General features: G+C 41.3%; 1 protein-coding gene across 2 annotated transcripts in view; it reads left to right on the top strand.

Annotated features, from left to right (window-relative positions):
* xrn2 (5'-3' exoribonuclease 2) overlaps positions 1-25,721 on the top strand; it is a 93,295-nt gene that overhangs the window by 26,407 nt on the left and 41,167 nt on the right. Inside the window, exons 15-18 of one of the 2 annotated variants that reach the window (XM_085981762.1) lie at positions 7,253-7,396; positions 16,366-16,469; positions 24,017-24,152; positions 25,149-25,256. In XM_085981762.1, the coding sequence (XP_085837888.1) occupies positions 7,253-7,396; positions 16,366-16,469; positions 24,017-24,152; positions 25,149-25,256 (492 nt within the window). The remainder of the gene's footprint in view (positions 1-7,252; positions 7,397-16,365; positions 16,470-24,016; positions 24,153-25,148; positions 25,257-25,721) is intronic. The other variant, XM_085981764.1, reaches the window with a different exon arrangement.

Below are 25,721 nucleotides of genomic sequence, written 5' to 3'. Positions count from 1 at the left end.
GACTCCACCTCCACAGCTCTCTAGGGTAGAGAATTCCAAAGATTCACGACCCTCAGAGAAGAAATTCCTCCTCGTCTCTGTCTTAAATGGGTAACCCCTTATTCTGAAACTATGCCCCCTACTTCTAGATGCCCCCCACTAGGGGAAACGTCCTCTCGGCATCCACCCTGTCAATCCCCCTCAGAATCTTAGACGTTTTAATAAGATCACCTCTCATTCTTCTAAACTCCAATGAGTATAGGCCCAACCTGCTCAACCTTTTGTCATACGTCAATCCCTTCATCCCAGGAATCAACCTAGTGAACCTTCTCTGCACTGCCTCCAATACAAGTGTATCCTTCCTTAAATATGGAGACCAAAACTGTACGCAGTTCTCCAGGTGCGGTCTCACCAGCGCCCTGTAAAGTTGCATCAAAACTTCCCTACTTTTATACTCCATACCTCTTGCAATAAAGGCCAACATTCCATTAGCTTTCCTAATTACTTGCTGAAGTGCTTACATATTTTCCTAAAATTAGACTCCTCCAAAATTGGGCATTGTCCTATCTTTCCAGATTGGGGATTCTTTAGTTAAAGGCGATTGTCTGATTTCTTCTTGTGGTGGCTTGGCTCAGCTGGTAGAGTGTCCTCATTTTTTTGGAGGTGCTGTCTTTTGGTTGAGATATTAATGAGATTCTATTGTATGTTTTGGTTGTTTACATAGATGGAAATACATAGCTGTTACAACATGGAAACAGGCCTTTCGTCCCAGCTAGTCCGTGCTGATGTTTACCCTGCATTTGGGCAAATAGTTCTAATCCTATTTACATATCCTCTTCCCATATCCCTTAAAACCCTTTTCCTCCTTCCGCCTGTTCAATCCAATCTTGAATGCTGACATAATTTCTGCCTTAACCACTAACCCGGGAAGTGAATTCCGCAGCTTAACAACTCCTATGTGAAGATGTTTCACCTACATGAACATTAAAGATTACATGGCACTATTTAAGTTCCTTGAGTCCTGGACAATATTCTTCCCTCAGCTGATAATACAACATCAACAGCCATGGTTGTAGATACAGGTTGTGAAGAGGCTTTTGAAGTTGGGAAGAGAATTGGCAATTTGGAATGATACAGAAAGGGAGTTCCAGCAGGTGGGGCAAAGACAGCTGATGGCTGTGTCACTGATAGTGGAGCCGAAGGAAGGGGAATGCATAAGAGGCCAACATTGATAGGGTTGTAAAAGGTTGCAGAGGTAGGGTGGGTGAAGCCATTGAGAGATTTGGAAGTGAGGACTTGAATTTTGAATTCAAGGTGTTTGGAGATGGGGAGGGAGTGCAGGTTAGGATGGGGCCAGGTGATGGCCAAGTATGACTTGTTGTTAGGGTATTGATGGAATAATTTTTTAGGAGTTGGGAAGCATGTCGAGTGGAGTTTGGGAAGTTGGTGAGGGGGGAACATTGGAGAAGTCCAGCTTGGAAGTAACACAAACATTGAACAGGGTTTTAGCTACAGTGAGGATGAGTTAAGACTGGAAGTATTTGTTCTGAAATTAGAAGTAAAGGGTCTTGGTCATCAGTACCGTATGGAGGTTGAAGCTGAGGTCTATATCAAACAGGATACTGGGGTTTCAGAGTGTCTGGCCAGCCTGAATAAATGGCATTGAGGGGTGGAATCGGGGCAAAGATAATTGAGTAGTTTTTCAGGATGGCTGCAGTATTGATGAGGTGAAATTAAACAAAATTCTAGCACATCTGTCACTTGAAGCAATCTTGACCATACAGTGGTGATTGTGGAATCGAGTGGTGGCAGAGAGGTAGAGCTCAATCTCGTCGTCATGTTTTTAAAAGCTGGCTAGTAATTTCAGAGGTGCAACATGTAAATAGAAAGATGATGGGGGGGAAACCCATTGCTAGAGATGTGCTGTTTATGGTGGGATAGATAGTGGAATAAAGGCATTCCATGCAGAGGTAGCTTGTGGAGAAAGAGTGGTTAACCAAGTTGAGTGTTGCAGATAGGTTGAGAACAAGGAGGGTAGCGCGCCACAGTTGCAGAGGAAGTTCTTGGTGACTTTGACTGGGCCAGTCTTGATGCTGTGGGCTGGACGATAACTGGCTCAAAAAAGGGCAGGATTGGGTATTAAATATTCCTGGATATAAGGTGTTCAGGAAAGAAAGGAGGTGGGGTGGTATTATTGGTTAGGGAGAATGTTACAGTGCTGGAGAGAGGGGATGTCCTGGAGGGGTCAAGGATAGAATCTACAGGAAACTTTGGTTTATCCGGAGGTTGTATGTCCGGAAACCTCGATCTAACGGCAGAAATCAGCAGCCGTTTTGGTTAGGTTTTTTTCTTCTCCTAGCATTTTTTTAACAGTCAGGCTCTGGAAAGCGTTTCTGTAGCTTAGCAACAGCTTCAGAGATGCTTCCAAGGTACGGGCCGAGTGTTTACAAGCTGTTGCTAAGCAACAGTGTTTGTTGTCAGATACGGAGATGAAAACCTCTGTATCCTTCAACATTAGTGCTGGTCTATCCGGAAGTTTTGATAGATCGGCAGCAGCTCGGTCCCGTCGGTGCCGGATATCGCGAAGTTTCCTGTATTTGGTTAGAGTTAAGAAATATTAGAGGTGCCATTACACTACTAGGTGTATTCTATAGGCCACTAGCTAGTGGGGAAAATAGAGGAGCAAATTTGCAGGGAAATTAGAGAGGTGCAACAACTATAGTGTAGTAATAATGGGGGACTTCAATTATCCTAATATAGACTGGGATAGTAATAGTGTAAAGGGCAGAGAGGGGGAAGATTTTCTGAAGTGTGTGTTCAGGAGAACTTTCTTGATCCGTATGTTTCTGGCCCAACGAGGAAGGAGGCGTTGCTGGATCTGATTCTGGGGAATGACGTGTGTCAAGTGGAGCAAATGTCAGTAGGGGAACATTTAAGGAACTGTGATCATAATATCATGAGGTTTAGATTATCTATGGAAAAGGACAGGGAGCAATCTAGAGTCAAAATACTTAATTGGAGGATGGCAAATTTCAGTGGGTTGAGAATGGATCTGGCCCGGGTAAATTGGAATCAAAGATTGGCAGGCAAAACTGTAATCCAACAATGGGCTGCCTTGAAAGAGGGGATGGTTTGGGTGCAGTCGAGGTACATTCCCACGAGGGGGAAAGGTAGGGCAACTAAAGCCAGAGCTCCCTGGATGATGAAAGAGAGAGAGTAAGATGAAGCAGAAAAAGAGCGCGTATGACAGATGTCACAGAATCACAGAAAACCCACAGTGCGGATAGAGGCCACTTCGGCCCATCGAGCCTGCACCGACACATATCCCACCCGATCCCCGTAACCCCACGTATTTAATCCCCCTAACACTAAGGGTCAATTTATCATAGCCAATCAACCTAACCCGCACATCTTTGGACTGTGGGAGGAAACCGGAGCACCCAGAGGAAACCCACGCAAACACGGGGAGAATGTGCAAACTCCACACGGTCACCCGAGGCCGGATTCGAACCCGGGTCCCTGGTGCTGTGAGGCAACAGTGCGAGAATCAGGTGGAATATAGAAAGTTCAGAGGGGAAATGAAAAAGAAAATAAGAGGGGCCAAGAGAGTATATGAGAATAGATTGGCAGCTAACATAAAATGGAATTCAAAAGTCTTCTATAGGCATATAAATAATCAGGTAGTAAGGGGTGGGGTGGGGCTGATTAGGGACCAAAAAGGAGACCTATGCATGGAGGCAGAGGGAATGGCTGAGGTACTAAACAACTACTTTGCATCTGTCTTCACCAAGGAAGAATATGCTGCCAAAGTCATAGTGAAAGAGGAGGTAGTGGAGATACTAGATGAGATAAAAATTGATAGAGGAGGTACTAGAAAAGCTGTCTGAACTGAAAGTTGATAAGTCACCAGGACTGCATGGGATGCATCCTAGGATGCTGAGGGAGATTAAAGAGGAAATCGCGGAGGTACTGGCCATAATCTTCCAATCCTCCATAGATTCGGGGATGGTGCCAGAGGACTGGAGAATTGCAAATGTTACACCCTTGTTCAAAAAAGGGTGCAAGGATAAACCCAGCAACTGCAGGCCAGTCAGTTTAACCTTGGTAGTGGGGAAACTTTTAGAAATGATAATCGGGGACAAAGTTAATAGTCACTTGGACAAGTGTGGGTTAATTAAGGAAAGCCAGCACGGATTTGTTGAAGGCAAATCGTGTTTAACTAACTTGATTGAGTTTTTTGATGAGGTAACAGAGGGTTGATGAGGGCAATGCAGTTGACGTGCATATAGATTTCCAAAAGGCGTTCAATAAAGTGCCAAATAATAGGCTTGCCAGCAAAGTTGAAGTCCATGGAATAAAAGGCACAGTGGCGGCATGTATACGAAATTGGCTAAGTGACAGGAAGTAGAGTAGTGGTGAACGGTTGGTTGTTTTTCGGACTGGAGGAAGGTATAGTGTGGTGTTCCCCAGGGGTTGGTACTAGGATCACTGCTTTTCTTGATATACATTAATGACTTGGATGTGGGCATAATTTCAAAATTTACAGACGAGACAAAACTTGGAAGTATAGTGAGCAGTGAGGAGGCTAGTGATAGACTTCAAGAAGACATGGACAGGCTGGTGAAATGAACGTACACGTGGCAGATGAAATTTAACGCAGAAAAGTGCAAAGTGATACATTTTGGTAGGAAGAATGAGGAGAGGTAATATAAACTAAAGGGTACAATCCTAAAGGGGGTGCATGAACCGAGAGACCTGGAGGTATATATGCACAAATTGTTGAAGGTGGCAGGGCAGGCTGAGAAAGTGGTTAAAAAAGCATACGGGATACTGGGCTTCGTAAATAGAGGCATAGCGTACAAAAGCAAGGAAGTTATGATGAACCTTTTATAAAACACTGGTTTGGCCTCAACTGGAGTATTGTGTCCAATTCTGGGCACCGTACTTTAGAAAGGATGTGAAGGCCTTAGAGAAAGTGCAGAAAAGATTTATGAGAATGATTCCAGGGATAAGGGACTTCAGTTATGTGGATAGACTAGAGAGGCTGGGGTTGTTCTCCTTAGAGCAGAGAAGGTTGAGAGGAGGTTTGATAGAGGTATTGAAAACCATGATGGGTCTAGACAGAGTCGATAGAGAGAAACTGTTCCCATTGGCAGAAGGGTCAAGAACCAGAGGACACAGATTTAAGGTGATTGGCAAAAGAACCAAAGGCGACATGAGGAAAAACTTTTTTATGCCACAAGTGGAATGCACTGCCTGAAAGGGTGGTGGAGGCAGTCTCAATTGTGGCATTCAAAAGGGAATTGGATAAGTACCTGAAGGAAAAGAATTTGCAGGGCTACGGAGAAAGGGTGGGGGAGTGGGACTAGCTGAAGTGTTCCTGCAGAGAGCCGGCATGGGCCGAATGGCCTCTTGTGCTGTAACCATTCTGTGATACTAATTGATCGATCTTGGAGCATTAATTTGTTTTACGCAACCTTTTTGTTTTTTGAATCAATAGGATTCCTAATGTGGACTACATCTTTCTCCATGGGTGTCTCTTTGGTCAATTAATTACATTCTGCGTTGTTTACATAGTCTAGGTTTTACTTCATTCGGCATGACTCAAGGGTATTGTATCATGACTCAAAAATCTCCCAAAAACTAGCTTTGTTTGCCACAAAACCGTTACAATATCTTGCTTGATTCAGTTCCATGTACTTGAGATGGAGCATGCTGCTAAAAGCCTTTGTTAGAGTAAAGAAAGTTACATCATTTCTTCTGTTGGAGTCCATGTCGTTGTAGAAGTGCCTTCTACATGGATAACAGCTAGTATGGGGGGAGGGGGTGCTCTTTGTTGAGTAAGTATCATTCACCACAGCAGAGGTGCTCAATGTGGTTTGCCACAAGATGGCTTCACACCTATAATTCCTTACATAGCAAATGCTTGGTTTTGATTGATCCATCTGTGTGGAGTTGTAGTGGGGTGTTTCATTTCATAGAGGAAGGAAAGAGCAAGCGGCACTTAATATAGCCATACTTGCACTTTCTAGTGTCCAGCAATTTCCCATTTCTGGGATTTGGAAGGCTGGTATCCAGAAAGGTCTCACATTTTTATCAACTGTTGGTGTTTGAATTCGTCTGCAGAAGAAAATTTATAAATCGGAAGGTCGATGCTAAATGCATCTCTGTAGTGCAGATCTGTTGCTTGGCCTATATGTTTGTTCCTACTTTTATTTTGTAGAAGTTTTGATACTTTAGATGTTCTAATTTTCTATAAAAAAAAATCAGGTACTTGGGTGAAAGTACAAGAGAAATGTTGGGGCTTGTGAACAACATGGAATGGGGATAGTAATTTCAGATCATGCATTGGGGGTGGAATTTTACAAGACCCTGCAATTTACTGTGCGCGAGGCCCCACTGTTGGCAAGTCTCTGAAATCTTTACCCCAAATGTCTTGAAAGGTATTTCCCTAGAGATTTTTCTTATTAATTTATTTTGGGCTATTTTCCTATAGAAAATAAATTAAGATTCAACTAAGGTAGAGAATATCCCTCCCCAATCTTATCACTCACCTTAATCACAAAATGGTGGGAAAACAACAATTTTCTCTCACTGGGTGTTTTTATTCCGAATGATGAGGAAAGTATCATTGAGGAGCCTGTCAACAGACAAGCTGGCATTTTGGTTTTAGTTTAAACTGAACTTCTTTTCCAAACAGGATCAGGATCCCCAAACAAACTTTATCTTTACGATGTTTGTTTGAAACTGAAATTGTTTGTAAAATAGTACTTTGGGGAAAAATTAAATAGTGTTAGAAAATATCAAAGAATTAGATTTGAAAAGATGGAAAAAAAAGCAGTTTGAAGAAATGAAATTTAAAAAAAATTGTACTAATTTTTATTGCAGTAAAATATGAGTGTATCTATAAATTTGCTGTGTTAATCTAGAATATCTGGAAATTATCAGTGTAGGTTTCAGTATTATAATTGGGTTAAATTTATAAAAGGAGGTCCTGGGATAATTTTGCCTCCTAAAAGTTTGCTGACCTATGTTGGTCTGGTCTGTCTGTCCACCTGTTAACGCCAACTTGCCTGATTTTTTTTTTGTGAAACTTCTGTGACTTGTCAATCTGCCTCCTGGGACCTTATGGAAATTTGGTGTGCTTTGTGCTTCTGTTGTATCCTGTTCATCTATCTTGAAACTGTTCTTGATTGCTAGTTTGTTGCCTAAATTGCAGCCTTTTCACCTTTTTAACCATTGCTATACCTGTAACTTTTTTTTCTTTCATCAGACCGATGTACCATCCATTCCAGGTGGGCAGCTTGCTCCACAAGCTCTGGGCCAGCGGAGTGGTGGAGGTAGACCACAGGCCATACAGAATCCAAGACAGACGGCCTTTGAAATGAGAGTACAGGGTAGAGATCAACAAAATAGGGTGAGATTATGATAGGCTTTAGGAGCCAAAGCAAAAAGTTGCTACGATGATCAGATGTTTATATGTGATTTATTACCTGATGAGGTAACAACTGTTACATCAGAGGTGATGATTCTAACTATGTTCTAAGATGCTGTAGTTCTTGTACAGTTCTCCTGAGCTGCTTCAAGATTAAATTACATTGTTAGGGCTATAGTTTAGTTAAAGCATGGTCTTGTTTGTTCATAGAATGTAGTACACATTTGGATTTTAATTTCCAAAAAATGGAATAGTACTTATTATAGTACCTTTTTAAAATAGGAGAAGGTACCTCCTCACTAACATTTAAATTTTAGTCATGGAGTTTCTTTGCAGTCCCCTAGAAACAAAAGTGTTGAACAATCCACAGAATGTCATTTGCTGGTCTCAGATTCTAAGTGTGGGTGTGTTTTGTTTTCTTAAATTATGAATCTCTATTGCATATTATCTTGCACTTAATAGAGCGTTCTCATTTAAGGTGATTTCCTCCTGCTGTACTTTATCTGCACATTCTTCTCAAGCTACTGAAGTAAATAAATGTTTACAGGGCTGCATTGAAGGAAATCTGTCAGGAAAGATTTTAAAATTGGGGAGAGAACTGAACTGAGTAGGCGCTCTTGGTCTATGTTGCTTATGTTATTTGTTTGAGTTGAGCCATATTATAATAGTTTTGATGATTCTAGAGTTGTAGTTTTTTCAGCAACTCCCCTCCCTTTCCCTTTCCACTTCCCTCCACAAGAAAAATATCTTATGAGAAGTTCTGATTATTTTTCTTTGGTATATCTGTGAAGTATAGCATGTCTTGCAAATAACTTCTCTTCATTAAATAGCACGAAGACCTCAGTTGCTATTATATTGGATATTGGTGTTCTGCAGTTTACTTTTTAGTCAGTTAAGTGATCTGCATTTGTGTATACTGTAACTTTGCATTCCAAGCCCATCCATATTCTAGTTAAAGATTACTCGGTGCGCAAACAACTTTGAGCTGCTTACTTCGACGTCTTAATTCCTGGCAGTAAATATGCTTGTATTTTATCCACAAACTGACAATGTATTTATACTCCAGGTTTATTGCTGATGCAAAGTGATTTTTGCTTTGTACTGACTCTAGTTAATATAAATCCAGAGTTGGGGCTGGAAGAGGTCGCCTCATGGAGCTTAGGTTTGACACTTCATGTGCTGAAGGGGGTATGTTGGACCTCCTTGGACTTTTTTTTAAACCTATCTCATTTAAAAGCTATACCACCTGTTGTGAGATAACCTGATTTACTTAACATCATGTGGCCTCATGGAGGTTTGTGATTCCAGGTCGCTTTTCTGAAGTGCTCCCTTCATGGTGACAAAAGAATTGGGAATGTGGAAAAAATGGCTAGGGAGTAATTGCAGAGTGTTTCTTTCGTACAAGAGGGTGAAATTGAATGGAGGTGGATAATTTTAATGTCTGTAGCAAAGGGAAAGTTAAATTTCATTTCAATGGGGAAATTAGAGAAAAGCGGTGATGCTGAAACTGATATGCTGAAAAGTTAAGGAATAGGTCGTTAGTGGGTTACTAACTTTTTTTCACTTTGGATTTTGACTCCAGCCCATTTGGCTGTAGTGCATTTGGTGAAATGAGTTCTGAAAGTACATTGTATAAACTATCCACGATGCTATGCGAATTGTCAGGCTTTCCTCTGAGAGGTCGTCCGCAGCAGTAGTATCAGAATTGGAAAAATGCATACAAGTTGCAGAAGGAGCAACTCTGAGGTTGGGGTTAAAGTGACTTGGTGGAATTTAAGTGACTTGTTGGAGTGTAAGGGTGCTCAACACGGAGTAAAAAGCAGACATGTTTTTTATTCTCCGGCAGTCACTGCCTTGTTTTAATGAGCATAAAAAATTACCCGATGCGTAAGTTTAGAAAATTAGTGAGAGTATGGGGGGGAAATGGAAAATGCAAGACCCCTGTGTTGCACACATTTGCTCCATCCTCTCCCTTTCCGCAAGTGTGCAAAGGAGAATGCAATAGGTGAGACTTTGTGCGCTGAATCAAAGAAGTGTACTGGCTCCTTTTTCGGGCACCATCTGTCTATGGTTTTATTCTTTTGTATGGATTGTGGATTTAAGTGCCATGTCTAGATTTACAAATTCAGAGAAATCTGGGCACACTGCCTTTGAACTAAATTGCTTGTGTACAAACTGACTTCATGTCTGGGAAAATTATATTGTGGTGTTGTGACAACTGTCCTTCCAGCACGGTAGTATTGTTGCCTTGAATAGGATCTAGATTAACTAAAGTAGATGGATTCTTCAGTTGCTGCAAAGCTAGCCATATCTTCTGGTGCTGAAAGTTTGAGCGATTCAGCCTACCTGGCCAGGCCAGTAGAAGCACTTTTGGGCTTGCTGGCCTGGACTGTGTATTTTTCTCAGCTAGCAATAAAATTTGCAAACTGAAAAGCAGCTGTATAATAAATATGCCAGCTCTGAAAAATAAATGGGCAGTTCCCACAGCACCAGGGGCAAAGGTTATAAATGGTTTAGTACTCTCCAATTAGATTCCCAAGTGGATAACCAAAATAGTGCTGGGTATATCCAAATTTGGAGCAAATAGTGATCAGTGGTGAAATGATGATGGGGAAAAATGGAATACATTAAGGTGCATAAAGCAACAGACCCATATAAAAAGAATTCAAGAACACTAAAAGAAATTAGGGTGGAGGAAATTTTGTGAAGCATATTGAGCATCAAAATGTTGACTAATGTTTTCAAAAGATTTGATGAAGAATTTTGTAGGCATTTTAGCTTGACATCTTTAGTGAGAATATTAGGAGTTAAGAGAAGAAATTTCAGGACATCTGGAAAAGGAAGTTAGCTAGCACATGGCTTTTTGTAAGATAAATAGGGCATTGCAATTTAGATGGAATTCCTTCTGAATACAGTAGTTAGATTGGATTTTAAGTCTTTCAGAACACATATTTGATATGGTACCTCAAGACTAATGATGTAATAAGTTGGGTTTCTGTTTCATATAACTTCTGGCATTTTAAAGATTACTAATTTAACCTGAAGTGTAACTTACTTGCTGTGATGAGCCATAGAGATGGGATTTATTTTTCTTGGCAGTACTTTTTTGCTCACTCTGGTTCTTTTCTCTTTGGTATTGTTGCATGGGTGGAAAATATTCTTGGTAGCTTCTCCAAGTGGCCACTATTGTCAGCCTTGACACTAATCTGTGCAGGCTTATCAACTGTGGCAGGACATGGTGACAATGACCATGGCCACAGCTGGATAACAGCACAATTCCAGTTGCTGTACTATAGTAAGGGTATCCAGGCATTGGAGGCAGTGCATAAAAGGGTAACCAAACTGATATGTAGCCGATGGCATTTTCGCTATGAAAAGGAAATTAAAGAGCCTGGGATTGTGGACTCTCAAGAAGAGAGATATTTGAGTATTCATGGTTCTTAAGGAATTAGATAAATTGAACTGTTTTAACATGTTTAAGATTGCCACAAATTCTAGAACCAGGGGATATGGACTTGGAAGAAGTCATATTTATCCTTGTATTTCATAATTTTTAGCTCTGTCTGAAGCTAGTACAGGAAACTTTCTGGTATCTGGCACTGACGGGACCGAGCTGGTGCCGTACCATCAAAACTGCCGTAGAAACCAGCGCTAATGTTAAAACATACGGAGCTTTTGAGCTCCGTGTGAATCAACAAACCCTGTTGCTTAGCAACAGCTTCAAAACAGTCGGCCGCAGCTTAAAAGCATCTCTGTAGCTAAGCAACAGCTTCAGCTAGACCTTGCAGAACCTGACTGGGGGAAAAAAAAAAAGCAACGAGAAGTAAAAAAACTTATAGGAAACAGCTCCTGAATTTTGCCGGTAGATAGAGCTTTCCGGACATTTAACCTCCGGTTAAACTAAAGTTTCCTGTAATTGTAACTTTTGAAGTTCATTTTAGGATGTTCCTTGCGGCTCGACCATTTTTCTTCCTGCATCTACCTCTAGCTTATATAATGACAATTGAAGCATTCAAAAATAAAACAAATATGATTTTGGTTTACATTGAATAAATAGATGTGGACATTGTGCCAAAGCAGGAGAGAGATGAAAATGAGGCAGTTCATATAAACATGGATCGAGTAAACTTAGTGGGCCAAGTGACTTTTTCTAATTCCCACCCTATTAACTATTTCTTCCAATTTTATTGCTTCACTTCATGAAATGTGGCTAGAATTCTGCCAGGGGAGTTGATTTCCCTTGCTGGGGAATAAAGGATGTATGACATTTGTGGTCGGACATCATAGAGTTCCTGATATAAGGGGTACAAAGGTACAGAATAATTTCATGCTCTTAATCTCTGTTAAGGATGCAGTTAGAAAAAACAGATTGATCAAGGAATTTTAGTACAATTAGATGTCTTTAATCAATGCTCCATTAGGCCATGCATCTGGGTATTTATCAGTTCTTCAGTGCTAGCCTGTGCCTGGTGAGTCTGTACACCTCAAAACCAAAATAAAAAGAATGCCAAGCGTGAGATCCCCATTGTTTTGTCTGCTTGATATGAAAGCAAACTTAAAGGTGGGAGCTTTGGTGGCACAATTCTGGGACTTGGGTTCAAATCCAGACTGATGGGATTCAAGTTTTTTTCTTTGTCTGGCTGCAAGGGGCCCATGACTTTGGGCAGTCTCAACACAGCCCCTAGTGGGCAGGCTTGCAGCACAAAAGTGTCCATAGTTTAACACTAATTTGGCAATCTTATCAGCGAGGAATGGGGCAGAGTAGAGCGAACCTTGCTCTGCACCTGACCTCGCAGTACTTGATGCTGACACTGGGTGCCTGAAATGAGAGGAGCACCATTCCCCCATCTTGAGCACAGTTTCAGCCTGTAGAAGTTCCCCTGCATTCCAGTAAGGATACCTGCCACCCTGATGATGGAGACTCATCATGGGATAATCTGTAGCAATCTAAAGAGTAAAGTTATTTCAAGAATCCTGTTATAGTCATGCAACAAATGAATTTTCTCTCACGATGATGCAAATTTATGAAGTTACCAGTTGATTTCAATACGCAATGTTGACCATGAACTGTTGTCTCATTAGTTTGATTTTTTTTTAATGTAGAACAAAATTGAATTAATCAGTTATGACGATATTGGATGGAAAATAGTAGGGGTGGGGTTTAACCATTAGAACTTTAATCTATAGTTTCAGATGATGCTTTGAACAGTGAGTCATTTCAACCCAAATATGCATTGCATCCTAATAATGCATGATCCAAGCAAACATTATTTATATTGTATAGAGCATTGTTTTTTTCTGCATCTTGATTTAAGTTGAACTTGTGAATCACGTGCTAAGTGACTGCTGTAGAAAGTACATGATCAGGATGACTGCTGTTGTAAGGTCAGTGGGAGAATAGAGTTTACAAGATTGGCACCAGGCCAGGGTTCTAGTATAATTTCAGTGGAAGTGTTTCAAAGTTTAAAAAAAAAAAAAAAAATTCTTGGGTTATATTTTATATTCAGCCTGATGTCCTCTGAAAACTCATCGATAACACCATTACGGGCTTCTAATCCCTGTAGGTGACTATCAATATGATTTATCTATTTAAATAGTATTGGCTTGGCAGGAAAAAAAGCCTAAAGATTTAAAAAAGGGATAAGAGTGAAGTTGAGGTCATAAGTAGTGTTAAAGGTAATATAAATACTTCAGGTTTAGAAAAAATATAGGAAATAACTGATGAAAATACAACAGAAGTGATTTTTAAAAAAAACAAGGCATGTGATGAGTTAAAATTTATGTTTAAAAACATCAGGGCATAAAGGCAGGATAAGGTCCATTGCCCAATTAAAAGTTCTTATGTCGTGTGAGAAATAAAACAAGTGAATGAGGAGCACAAATTCAGCTTAAAGGGTATGACCTTGTGCCCATCACTGAGACCTGATTACAAGCTGGGCATGACTGGGAGATGAATGTTCCAGATTATAAGGTCTTTAGAAAGGGCAGAAATATTGGAAAAGGAAGAGTAACAATATTGACAAGTGACACTATTACAGCATTAGAAAGAACAATTATCAGTAAGGGTGAGAAGGCATTAGTAACACTTTTTAGGTAGAGTTGATGAATAGAAAAGGTTGCAAGACTTTGGTGGGAGTTGTTTATAGACCACCAGATAGCAATAATAAAGTTGCGAAATATATAAACGCGGAGATCAGAGAAGCTTGTTGCAAAAAGGGTAGTTATAATGGGAGACTTTAATTTTCATAGACTAATTTTCATGCAGAACAGCTCAAGTCCCAAAGGCAGTGAATTTCATGTGTCTCGGGACAGTTTTCTGGAACAATATGTTCTTGAACCAACAAGAGAGCATGCCATCTTACATTGAGTAACTAACAATGAGCCTGAATTAGTCAATAATCTAGCGGTATGGGAACACCTAGCTCAACAGTGACCAAAATATTCACCAGTAGTTTTAAGAGGGAGACGGGTGAGTCACGAACCAGGGCGTTAAATGTAGGTACGGTTGACTGGACGGATGAGGCAGGAATTGACCACAATAGATTAGGCAGAAAAGAAAGTGGTTAGAGCTGGAAAAAGGCAATATGAGAAAAGGCCTGCGAGGGATAGCAAGGACAAGACTGCAGGTTTTTACAAATATATTAAGAGAGAGGGTGGCTATGGATAACGTGGGTCCCTTCATGATGAGTGTGAGCTAATCCCTCATTGGGCACCAAGCTTTTTGTGCCACTGCTGCATCTTTTTGGACAATCTCCCCTTAAATTCCTTGGCTATTAAATTATTTTGGTTGAATAACTTACTGCATTGACTTCAAATTATTAAACTATACATTTAGTTTCAAATGTTTTCTCAGTAGTAACTGTACCACCCTCTTTTTTTTTTCCCCCCCAGTTAGTAAAATGCACATTTTTTTTGTAGCCACCATAACCGTTCTTGTGGGATTCAATAAATATGCTAGCTAATTGAGCTCCGAATACAGCACATGTACTATCCTGAAGCTGCAATAGTGTTTTAGCTCTGAATTATTTAAATGGGGGGGGGGGGGGAAGGGAAATGTTCCAAAAAATGTGGTGGTTCTACAGAATTAGAGTAGAAAATTACTGTTGTTCCTTGGTCAGTCATTCCAGGGCTGCTTTGATCACTCCTTTTGAGTGGCAGTTGCAGGTGCCTGGTGTATCGTCACCGATCCACTCTACCAGGGCTAGCGGAAAGAAGTACAACGAAGGGAAAGATTAAAAATGGGACAGTATTTTAAGCATATTTGTTAATTGCTAAATGTAGGACTCCATTAACAATCCTATATTTTGCATTTAACATATGCCTGAAATTGCATGACGAATAAAATCTGGATCTTGTATAAGAGACATATATGTTGAATAAAATAATACAAACAGAAAATGCTGGAAATACTCAGGCCAGGCAGCATAAAATAATGTTGTGTTATATAAGCATGCACTAAATCATCTGTAGTGAACTCCTGGATGCTATTTTAATGGGGCATTAGCCCATTTAAAATATACTGATGCTTTCTTTAAGGTAGTTGGCAAAGGAATTTCATGCAATTGTGTTTGAATATCACAGAACATAATTTTCACCTCGGTGTAAATAAGATTTTTTCATATAAATGAGGCTGAGTGGACAACTCGTGAGTTAAGTATTTCTTGTAGACATTGAGCATCACCTTTCATAGTATATATTTTCAGTTTCAAACCCTCATTCCTTCTGTCAGTTTTTGTCATCGCTTGCTGGGGTACAGTTCCACAGGTGAAGAATGACCTCTGGCACTTTTTCCAAAGTGGGCATTTTTCATGAGCTTACAGTGAATGTTGACAGGCTATTGATCAAGGGGGACATCACAACAGTGTGTTCACCTGATGTCTATACAGACACATTTCCAGCACTGGTTATTGGATAGTAAACTGTAACGGAATCACAGGCTGTGTGTATGTATGTGTCCCTGTTTCTCTGCTCCTCCACACATGGGTGCTAAAGCTAATTGTGCTGCCCCATGTGAGACCAGCTAAGTTCAACACAGCACATGGATTGAATCCGAGACCCTTCTGTTCTCATTGGCTTACCTGTTCACTACCTTAACCAACTGGCCAGCAGAGAGTAGGTTGCAAACATTTCAATCCTGGAAACAAGCGATGTTGCTACGCCATTATTATGTAGCAACTGCAGTAAGCAAGTCAAATTGTCAGCCCACAAAAATTGTTTGAGTTCTTACTGAGTTGGCACTCTTGGACTGCATTTGACTAGTGAGAAAAATTGAATTGTGGCACTTGAGTAATAGGGGATGTACTTGAAGCAGTTGTTGGAGTATTGTAGTGAAAGCTTTATCTTGCATCCATTTTTTGCAATACTTGAACTGCAAATGTGCAATGCTGACTTTGGGAAGAAACAAGATTTGTTCCCTTCCACTGACATGTCACAAGAAAAAAAAACACCACCAGCATAGTGGCATAAAAGTGCTGCAAAATTAATGTTCTTCTGCCATTCTTAATGTGATGATTTTCATTGCAGAGTACTGCAATGTCATGAAAGGAAATGTTCCAGAATTGATGGATGATAATGTATGGCTCTCAGTAAAATCAAACTAGTGCTCGTTATTTCAAGGCGGTGGCAGGATGCCCTGCTGACTGAAGTGTTTTGTCATGTGACTTCTACAACATCTATAGGCATCATTTTGATTTTGAGCTTGTTGGCCTGTTTTAGTGTAGCTTTTCTATTGATCTGTTAAGTACTAGTGACACTCCATGTTGGCATGAATTTCTGTGACTTGCTACATCGCAACTTTAATCAAAAGCACATAGAACTCCAGCATCATTGCAGGCAAAGTCCCACCTTAAGTTGTGATTTGTTTGAGCCAGTTATGTCATTCGCTGCCTTTTGCAGTTTTACAAAGCAATTTTTTTAATTTGTTTTTTATTTTTACTTTTTAAATTTTCCAGACACCAGCTGTCAACAGTTCAAATTCAGATGGGAGCCCAGTTCCGCTAGGAATGAAGAGGAAGAATGGGGATAATGATGACGATGAACCACCAGATAACATCAGGTACAGTTGTCGGCTGGTTACCTTGTTTAGCTGTTCAGCAAATTCCTAAAATAGGCGCACTAATTAATACCATTTAATTTGAAGTAGCAAATCTCATCATCTCTGCCATAACTGCTTTTCCATTTATCGAGTAGTAATTAATGTGGAAGGGACAGGAATGCTGAGCAAAGCACTTTCAGATGTTGGAGCTGTTCATTATGAGTAGTGAAATTAGTATGCAAGTAGGTTGTCCTATTAAAAGTTCCTTCTCCCTCTGAGATCAAACTGTAAATGAGATAGACATCTCCTTTTTATGCACACGTGAATATGTAATCTGAGTGCATGTACAGGCACTAACCAGTTCTGTTCATTTTCATTGTGTAGTTATCACTGGGGACTATTAAATGCATACTGGGGGTGGTGGGGGGCTGGGTGTGGGTGGGGACGTGGAGAGAATACTTTAAGACTAAATACTGTGAATTGAAATTGACCCTTTTGGAAGTAGTGCTGGTTTTAGACTAATAGTTGTCTGACAACAGTAGTGGGTGAAAAAAGTGATGTCAATTTATACCGAAGGCTTATTTTGTACTTTGCGATTTTAGCATCAATACTGTGGTTATAATCCAGTGACATGTACAGACTTGATGAGCTGGCAGTTCCAAACTCTGTGTAGCTCCAGATCCTGATAATCTCTTAAAATAAATGGCACTCTGCTTTTGAATGAATGTGTCCAAATGTTCTTCGCACTTGGCTCTCCAGCACATGCCACTGTAGCGTGTGCATCCTAGCTTAAGTGGTGGAGTTTTATTTTTCTATATTTCTTCTCTGAAAACTGAGATAGACATTGTCATAAAATAAATATTGCTGGGGGTGGAAGAGACAGTCCATGAAGCATTGCCTTAATCGCTTTGTACATTTACTTTTGATTTTCACGCACTTAAAAGAATTTTGTCTCTGATCGGTTTTCAGTATTGGGTGAGCTGGGAACAACCTGCAAATGCTTGTACCAATAAATAACTTGCTACCTCGATTTACAGATTCCAACCAACTTAAACTGGTAATCCAACACAGGTATAACGCTTAAACTTCTGTAATTGGTCATGGGTGAAATTCTGATGTAGGGAATGGCATATCATTTATAAATGACCACCCAAACCCAGTCTTGCAGGCCTACAAATGGTTGGTTGAGAACAGCATGGGTACTAGTGCCCTGCCAACTTGTGTGTCAAGGATTTTGTACTGCACAAAGTTTTTAATGTTTTTGTAAAGAAAAATGAGTTCAGGTTGAAGATAATTCTAGAAATAATTTTTGTTCAGCGTTTTTGAGGCCTGGATTCAAACTTTGCACATACTTAGACTTTTCTTTAAAGACAGGATGACTTTGCTTCATACACCATGGTTTGTTTAAAAATCGATATTTGAACTATAGTCTAAATCTTAAATCACGGACACGCCAGGTAATGGGAGATTGCCTAGCATCCCACATGGTTAGGGAACCATATTTTGAAGCAGGATCCATATTCATTTGTATTAAGGAGAAAATAATTTTTTCTTCCTTAACACGACACTCCTTTTCCTGCTTGAACTGTAAAATCTTAGCATCATGAGGTGCAGAAGAGGCATCAGCACTGTAGGATTGCTGGAGTAAGGGTGTCGCATTGTACTGGTCTCAGTCATTCCGGTTGTAACCTAGGTCAGAAATCTGGCGATTTTGGTAATACTGGCTGAAGCCTTGGCTCCGGACTCTGCAGAAACGGAGGTAGAACTTAACCGTGGGACTTTCCATTCTTTTGCTTACTGACCTAGATTCAATCTGATCTATCAAATCCACCTCTGGATTCAGTTCATTAATCAATCATTCAAAACCTAGCTTTGTCATATGGCAGAACTGAAAACCTATCCAATCAGCCACATCTGTAAATTCAGGTGGTTCTTCTGCCTCCAGTCAAAGCAACCTATTGTCGTAGGACATGTACACCACTTGATTTACAGTACTGTCCATTGCTAAATGTGAATTTGTCAGTACTGCTGGATATAGGGCTATGTAGTGGTTATGTGGCTGGACTAGTAATCCCGTGGCCTGAATTAATAATCCAGAGACTGAGGTGAAACTTCTTCAATCGGAGGGTTGTGAATCTTTGGAATTCTCTACCTAGAGGGCTATGGATGCTCAGTAGTTGAGTATATTCGAGACTGCGATTGATAGAATTTTGGACACTGAGAATTAAGGAATATGACGATAGGGCGGGAAAGTGGAATTGATGTAGAAGATCAGCCATGATCTTAGTTGAATGACGGTACAGGCTTGAGGGGCTGTATGGCCTACTCCTGCTCCTATTCCTTATTTTATTAGAACGCAAGTTCAGATTCCACCATGGCAGTTTGAGAATTTGAATTTAGTTTATTTTTAAAAAAATCTGTAAATAAAAATCTCTATGCAGTGACCATGAATCTGTGTTGTAAAAATGACACGGAAACCCGCTTTCCTTACTGGGTCTGCCTTAAATGTGACTCCAGTATCACACCATTGTGGTTGGCTTTTAACTGCCCTCGGAAGTGGCCGAGCAAGCCACTCAGTTGTATCAAACTGGCTACCAACAGCTCAGGAAGAAGATCTCCCCACCACCACCTTCTCAGGGCAACTAAGAGTGGGCAATAAATGCTGGCCTTGCCAGTGATGCCCACATCCTGAGGGTGAATGAAAAAATAGATGAAATGGGAAGCAGCGGTGTGGGGAGGAGCAGAAAACAATTCTGTCACTTTGTGAATTGTACACCTGGCTGGCCTCCCATCTTCCACCCTCTCTAAACCTGAGGTCATCAAAAACTCTAATATTAAAAATATATATTAAGTGATTGGGAGGTGGAGTTCTGATGAAAGGTCATCGACCTGAAATGTTAACTCTGTTGCTCTCTCCACAGATGCTGCCTGACCTAAGTATTTCTAGCATTTTTATTTCAGATTTCCATTATCCACAGTATTTTGCTTTTGTGTTATGGCAGATGCTATATAATGTGGGGAAATATGAGGTTATTCACTTTGGTAGGAAGAATAGGAAAACAGAATATTTTTTAAATGGTGAGAAACTATTAAATGTTGGTGTTCAGAGAAATTTAGGTGTCCTTGCAAAAGAAACAGTTAGCAAGCAATTAGGAAGACAAATGGCATGTTGGCCTTTATTGCAAGGGGTTTGGAGTACAGGAAACTTTGTGCTATCCGGCACTGACGGGACCGAGCTGTTGCCGTCCCATCAAAACTGCCGGACAAACCAGCGCTAATGTTGAAACATATGGAGATTTTGAGCTCCGTATCTGGCAACAAACCCTGTTGCTTAGCAACAGCTTCTAAACAGTCGGCCGTACCTTGCAAGCGTCTCTGTAGCTTAGCAACAACTTCAGCGAGACCTTGCAGAGCCTGACTGGTGGGGGGGGAAAAAAGCAACGAAAAGAAAAAAAACCTAACTAAATGGCTCCTGATTTTTGCCGGTGGCTCGAGCATTCCGGACAGTTAACCTCCGGATAAACCAAAGTTTCCTGTACAAGAGTAAGGAAGTCTTGCTACAATTGTACAGGGCTTTGGTGAGACCACACCTGGAGTACTTTGCACAATTTTGGTCTCCTTATCTAAGGAAGAATATACTTGCCATAGAGGTGCCCTAGATTGATTCCTGGGATGAGAGGGCTGTCCTATGAGGAGAGATCGAGTAGATTGGGCCTATACTCTCTGGTGTTTAGAAGAATGAGAGGTGATCTCATTGAAACATACAAGATTCTGAGGAGGATTGACAGGGGAGATGCTGAGAGGTTGTTTCCCCTGGCTGGAGAGTCTAGAACTAGGGGGCATAGTCTCAGGATGAGGGGTCAGCCTTTTAAGATTGAGATGATGAGGAATTTCTTCACTCAGCGGGTTGTGAATCTTTGGAATTCTCTGCCCCAAAGGGCTTGTGATGCTCAGTCGCTGAGTATATTCAAGGCTGAGATCTAGATTTTTGGACTCGAGGAATCAAGGGATATGGGGATCGGGCAGGCAAGTGGAGTTGAGATCAAAGATCAGCCATGATCTTATTGAATGGTGAAGCAGGCTCGGGGACTATATGGCCTATTTGTGTTCTTATGAGAACAGTTGAGGATGCTTTGGGGCTTCTGTTTTGTGAATGGGAAACTGAGTGCTGTGGGGTGGAGCCGAGAACAGTTCTGTCACTTGGTGAATTGTACTCCCGGCTGGCCTCCCATCTTGCACCCTCTAAACTTGAGGTTATCCAAAACTCGGCTGCCCGTGTCCTAACTCGCACCAAGTCCCATTCACCCATCACCCCAGTGCTCTCAAAACTACATTGGCTCCCGGTTAAGCAACACCTCGATTTTTAAATTCTCAATGTTGTTTTCAAATCCCTCTGGCCTCGCCCCTCCCTATCTCTAACCTCCTCCAGCTGCACAACCCTCGGATATCTGTGCTACTCCAATTCTGGCCTCTTGTGCATCCCCGATTTAATCGGTCCACCATTGGCAGCCGTGCCTTCAGCTGTCAAGTCCCTAAGCTCTGGAATTCCCTCCCTAAACCTCTGTCTGTCTACCTCTCTTTCCTCCTTTTAAGATGCTCCTTCAAACTTACCTCTTTGACCAAGCTTTTGGTCATCTGCCCAAATATCTCCTTATGTGGCTCGGTGTCAAAATTAGTTTGATAACGCTCCTGTGAAGCGCCTTGGGGCATTTTACTATGTTAAAGGTGCTGTATAAACACCTGTTGTAGTTTGAACATTTGATTGCTACTAAGTGGTCTCTGTCTCCTTTAACTTGACGCATCTATATTGTGCAGGGGACAGTTACTGATAGCAGGGCAAAGGAGATTGTCCAGGCCAAAAGTAGTAATTATCAATTGATTCTGTCCTTTTCTTACACAACCAAAAGCATGCTGAGGAGTATTTTGGCTCTAGAGGTACAGAAATGGGGCATAGAAGGAAAATCATTTAGGCCAAGAAAATAGCTGCTTTGTTCCAAAAGCAAGGGTGGGTTTCAGCCTTGGTGTAACTTAGTCCTAAGACAACAACTTTTTTGTGTGTCAGATTGGTTCAGTTGTCGCAAATTCGCCTCCGAGTCAGAAGGTTGTGGGTTCAAGCCTCACTCCAGACTTGAGCACATAATCTAGGCTGACAGTTCAACGCAGTAGTGAAGGAGTGCTATGCTGTCTGAAGTGCCCTCTGTTGGATGAGACATGCAACACACCATAGCACAATTTGAACAGGGGCGTTCTGCCTGCATCCAGGACCAGTCAACACCGCCAAAAACCGATTAACCGGTCAATTTATCCCTACTGCGCACATATTGGCTATTGTATTTCCCGACATGAGTGACTTCAAAAGTATTTCATTGACTGCGAAGCACTTTAGGACTTCGAGGATGTGAAGGGTGCAAATAAATTCAAGTTCATTCTCTGTGTCTCTCATTTTCTCGGTTTCTTTTTCTCTCACTATATCTCTCCTCTCACTATATCTCTCTCTTCTCTCGTTCACTTATTAGTGCTCTCACTTTCACTCGTGTTCTCTCTCCTGAAGGAAATGTTCAAGCTAGCACTCTGTCACAGTAGCAATTGCAGCCCTTGAGGATGTGTACTTTCAGGATAGAAAAAAAGCACAGGGAAAAACTGAATAAATGAATTGTCAACACAGAGGTCACCAGTTTGGCCTGATGTAAGTGTCTGGAGTGTGTATAAAGTGCTGTTTCTAGTGACTGGCTTCCTTTCATGCCAGTGTTTAGATAGGTGATTGGCTCCTCGGGGCATTTTGTGATGCTTGCTGCATTGTCATCCTTGGGGAGCCGTTGAGCCGCCAGAAGTGCAACAGTGTGGAACTTCCAGCCACGTTGTCCACGCTATAACCAGCACAACTCCTGGGGATGGATACATTTACATACCAGGGGTAGGCACCTACTTCAGTAGCAGCACTGCAGGGGTGCCTACCTGCCAGAATGGCCAGGGTTTCTGAGTTGCTCCTTGCTGCTCTGTCAAGGATGCAACAGGCTAATGTGACCGTGGATGCTCCGATGTTCATTTGGATGCTTCTCTTTCATTTGTGGACCCTTTTCTCCTGGCAATCGATCTCTGACATCGATTGCATTTTAAAATGTTCTTAATGGGGTCCACATGTGGCCCAGGAAGGCCTGCTTCTTGTAGGTGTATGTACTGCTGGCTGCAAGAATGGCACAACTGGTAGGATTTTCTGGGCAGAGGAAGGCAGGCAGAAGTAGTACTTCCACCTTCCCTGCCCCCCCCCGGCATTGGAACTTAATGTGACTGATCAGAACCGGGAACCCAACTGATGCAGGTTCCGCCCTAATTTCTGGTCCTTCCACTGCTACAATGCTCAAGTTACATCCTATGAAGGAGCAGAGTTTCTGTCTAGGGTTTCTCATCAGTTGATAGAAATTCCAACCAGAGCCAGTCATGGGTCGACCCTTCATAGGTGCTGTATTCCAGACAGCTCCGAGCATAGTTTGCTACCAGGAGACAGCTTCAAATATTTCAGCAGACCAGGAGAGTGCAGAATTTGAGCTTGATGCCAAATTTATGAATTTCACCCCTTAAAACGTTGACTCTTTCACCCCCTGGCTGTGCAAAATTAGAGAGAACTTTTGTGTATTATGTGATGTGTAGAACATGCCTGTGCACATAATGATGCTGTTGCATTTTGGAGATAACCTCTGGAATTTGAGTTAAAATTCAGCCCTTATGGAGAGAATGTAAATCTTTCTTTTTCTATTGGCTGTAAGGGTTCTAAGCCAGATGAGTTGGGCAGTCTTGAATCAGTTCCCGATGGGCACCAGTTGGTATTAAAACCAGGAAGTCTCACTCGGAATGCAAGGATGACTGTTGTGGAAAATGGAAATATCACACTATTACAATAGCGACTACTCTTCTGAGATTAATTGGGGCATGGTGCTCTGCTGTACCTGACCTGGGAACATTTGATGTGGCTGGTTGGTTGGTACCTGAACTGGAGAAAGTGTTACTATTCACATTAATAAGCACAAAAACATCTTGCGGTTTAAAAAAAAAAAAAAAATCTTGATTTTAAAACTCTCCCCTCCCACCCCCCCCCCCCCCCTCCCTCAACTTGACTGAACAGAATTATGGTTATATCTTTAAGGTGGAATGGCCAAGTGTTTTCCATTTTTGAGCCCTATTGACGTGTACCTGGTATTGGGGGAGGGGATACATGTGGTTTCAATAAATGTTCCCATTATTTTTCATGCATATAGAGTTGTTGATGCTAACTGATCTTCTGATTATGACTTACTCACTGGTGAGGTGACTGCTAAATGAACCATTTTAGAAGCTCTAGGCCCAACAATTGACTCGGGACACACCAGCAAATAAGAAATGTAATTGAAAATAGGATCAAGTTGCCTTGGCTTCAGTGGCCGTATTGCCAGGGCTTGAGAGTTGCAGGTTGGACACATCTGCCTTAAGGTATGCAGAGGATAAACTGCATTCAAAGAATAAGGAAAACTGAATCAAAACCTAGATTTTTATTTTTGTAGGTATTTTGACTTAAGTTTGTTTTTATGATGCAGGCTTTGGGAAGAGGGTTGGAAACAACGTTACTATAAAAACAAGTTTGATGTTGATGCTGCTGATGAAAAATTCCGCAGAAAAGTTGTAGAATCGTATGTCGAAGGTCTGTGTTGGGTTCTTCAGTACTACTACCAGGTACGTAAGCTTTTTGTTTTTGACTTTATATTGAAGTAGAATTGCAATGAATGATGGATTATTCCAAATTGAGGGTTCTTATCAATGAACATTAAAGGGGAAGGAATAGTGTTGGCGGGTACATTTGTTTGTGTTCCCCTTTTTACAGAAGAAACTTGATCCTTATCAAATGCTGCCACCTTTATATATATATATATATATATATATATATATATATATATATATAAAAAAAAAGGTCTGGCAATGTCAATTTCTCATACATATCTCTGGTGATGCAAGTTACAGGGAGTGTACCAGAGCACTCCATTGCAAACAGTAAGAGAAGGGAAAGAAGAGACTTCAAAGCATCCTGACAGCCACCCAGTCCTGGGAAACCATACTCCATGCTGGGAAATCTGCATTCCCAGTTTTTAATGTAGTTTTCTGTGGGTCACAGAAATCACAGAAACAGAAACCCCACAGTGCAGATAGAGGCCATTTCGGCCCATCGAGCCTGCACCGACACATATCCCACCCGATCCCCGTAACCCCTACACCAACACATATCCCACCCGATCCCCGTAACCCCACGTATTTAATCCCCCTAACACTAAGGGTCAATTTATCATAGCCAATCAACCTAACCCGCACATCTTTGGACTGTGGGAGGAAACCGGAGCACCCGGAGAAAACCCACGCAAACACGGGGAGAATGTGCAAACTCCACACAGTCACCCGAGGCCGGATTCGAACCCGGGTTCCTGGCGCTGTGAGGCAACACTGCTAACCACTATGCCACCGTGCTCTTAGAGCAGTTTGAAGCTGTGGCCATTGCTGTTGGCAATGGAGCTATCCAGCACACACACTGTAATGTGTGTCACTGGAGCAGCCCAGGATTTGAGGGTCCTTGCAGTAGATTTTAAAAAGGAAGTACTTTGTACCAGAAGTAATTTCCCTCTACTTTAAGCAAGATTGCCTTAAAAGGATTGATTTTAAAAAGCTAAATTCTGTTCACAGGGGTGTGCTTCCTGGAAGTGGTTCTACCCATTCCACTATGCACCATTTGCTTCAGACTTCAAAGACATTAAAGATATGCCATCCACGTTTGAAAAGGGAACAAAACCGGTAAGATTTTGCAGTGTGCATTCAGCCCTCTGGAATAAGTAACTACTGTATTTTGTGCTTGCTTTTCCATAACCTACAATGGTAAAATGCTTCCTGATAAGCTTATAGCTAGCCTTGAGATAAAAGTTGGTGAACTCTATCATCACCATGAGCAACCTTTTGATTCTGATATATGATTTGAAGGAATTTTTAGTATTGATATGCAACATTCAAGGCAATTTTAGGTCACGCCATCCCCGATGTATACTGGGGTGAAGATTTCAGGTGTTTGTGCTGTCTCCGGTATTTTATGTTGAGCACTTGTAGGCCATAGTGTTGATATGTATAGATGCATATGTTGCTGGATTGTTACAATGGTTCAGATTATACTGACTTAAGACATTAATTTAACAGGAATGCACTTATCGGATGGGAGCTCGTGTATGTATGCATGCACATGGATGTATCTATATGTATATAGAAATA

The sequence above is a fragment of the Somniosus microcephalus genome, chromosome 3, assembly GCF_052327205.1.
Source record: "Somniosus microcephalus isolate GS21.2 chromosome 3, FLI_Smic_1.0, whole genome shotgun sequence".
NCBI lineage: Eukaryota > Metazoa > Chordata > Chondrichthyes > Squaliformes > Somniosidae > Somniosus > Somniosus microcephalus.
This window is presented reverse-complemented; position numbering and strand designations above follow the sequence as displayed.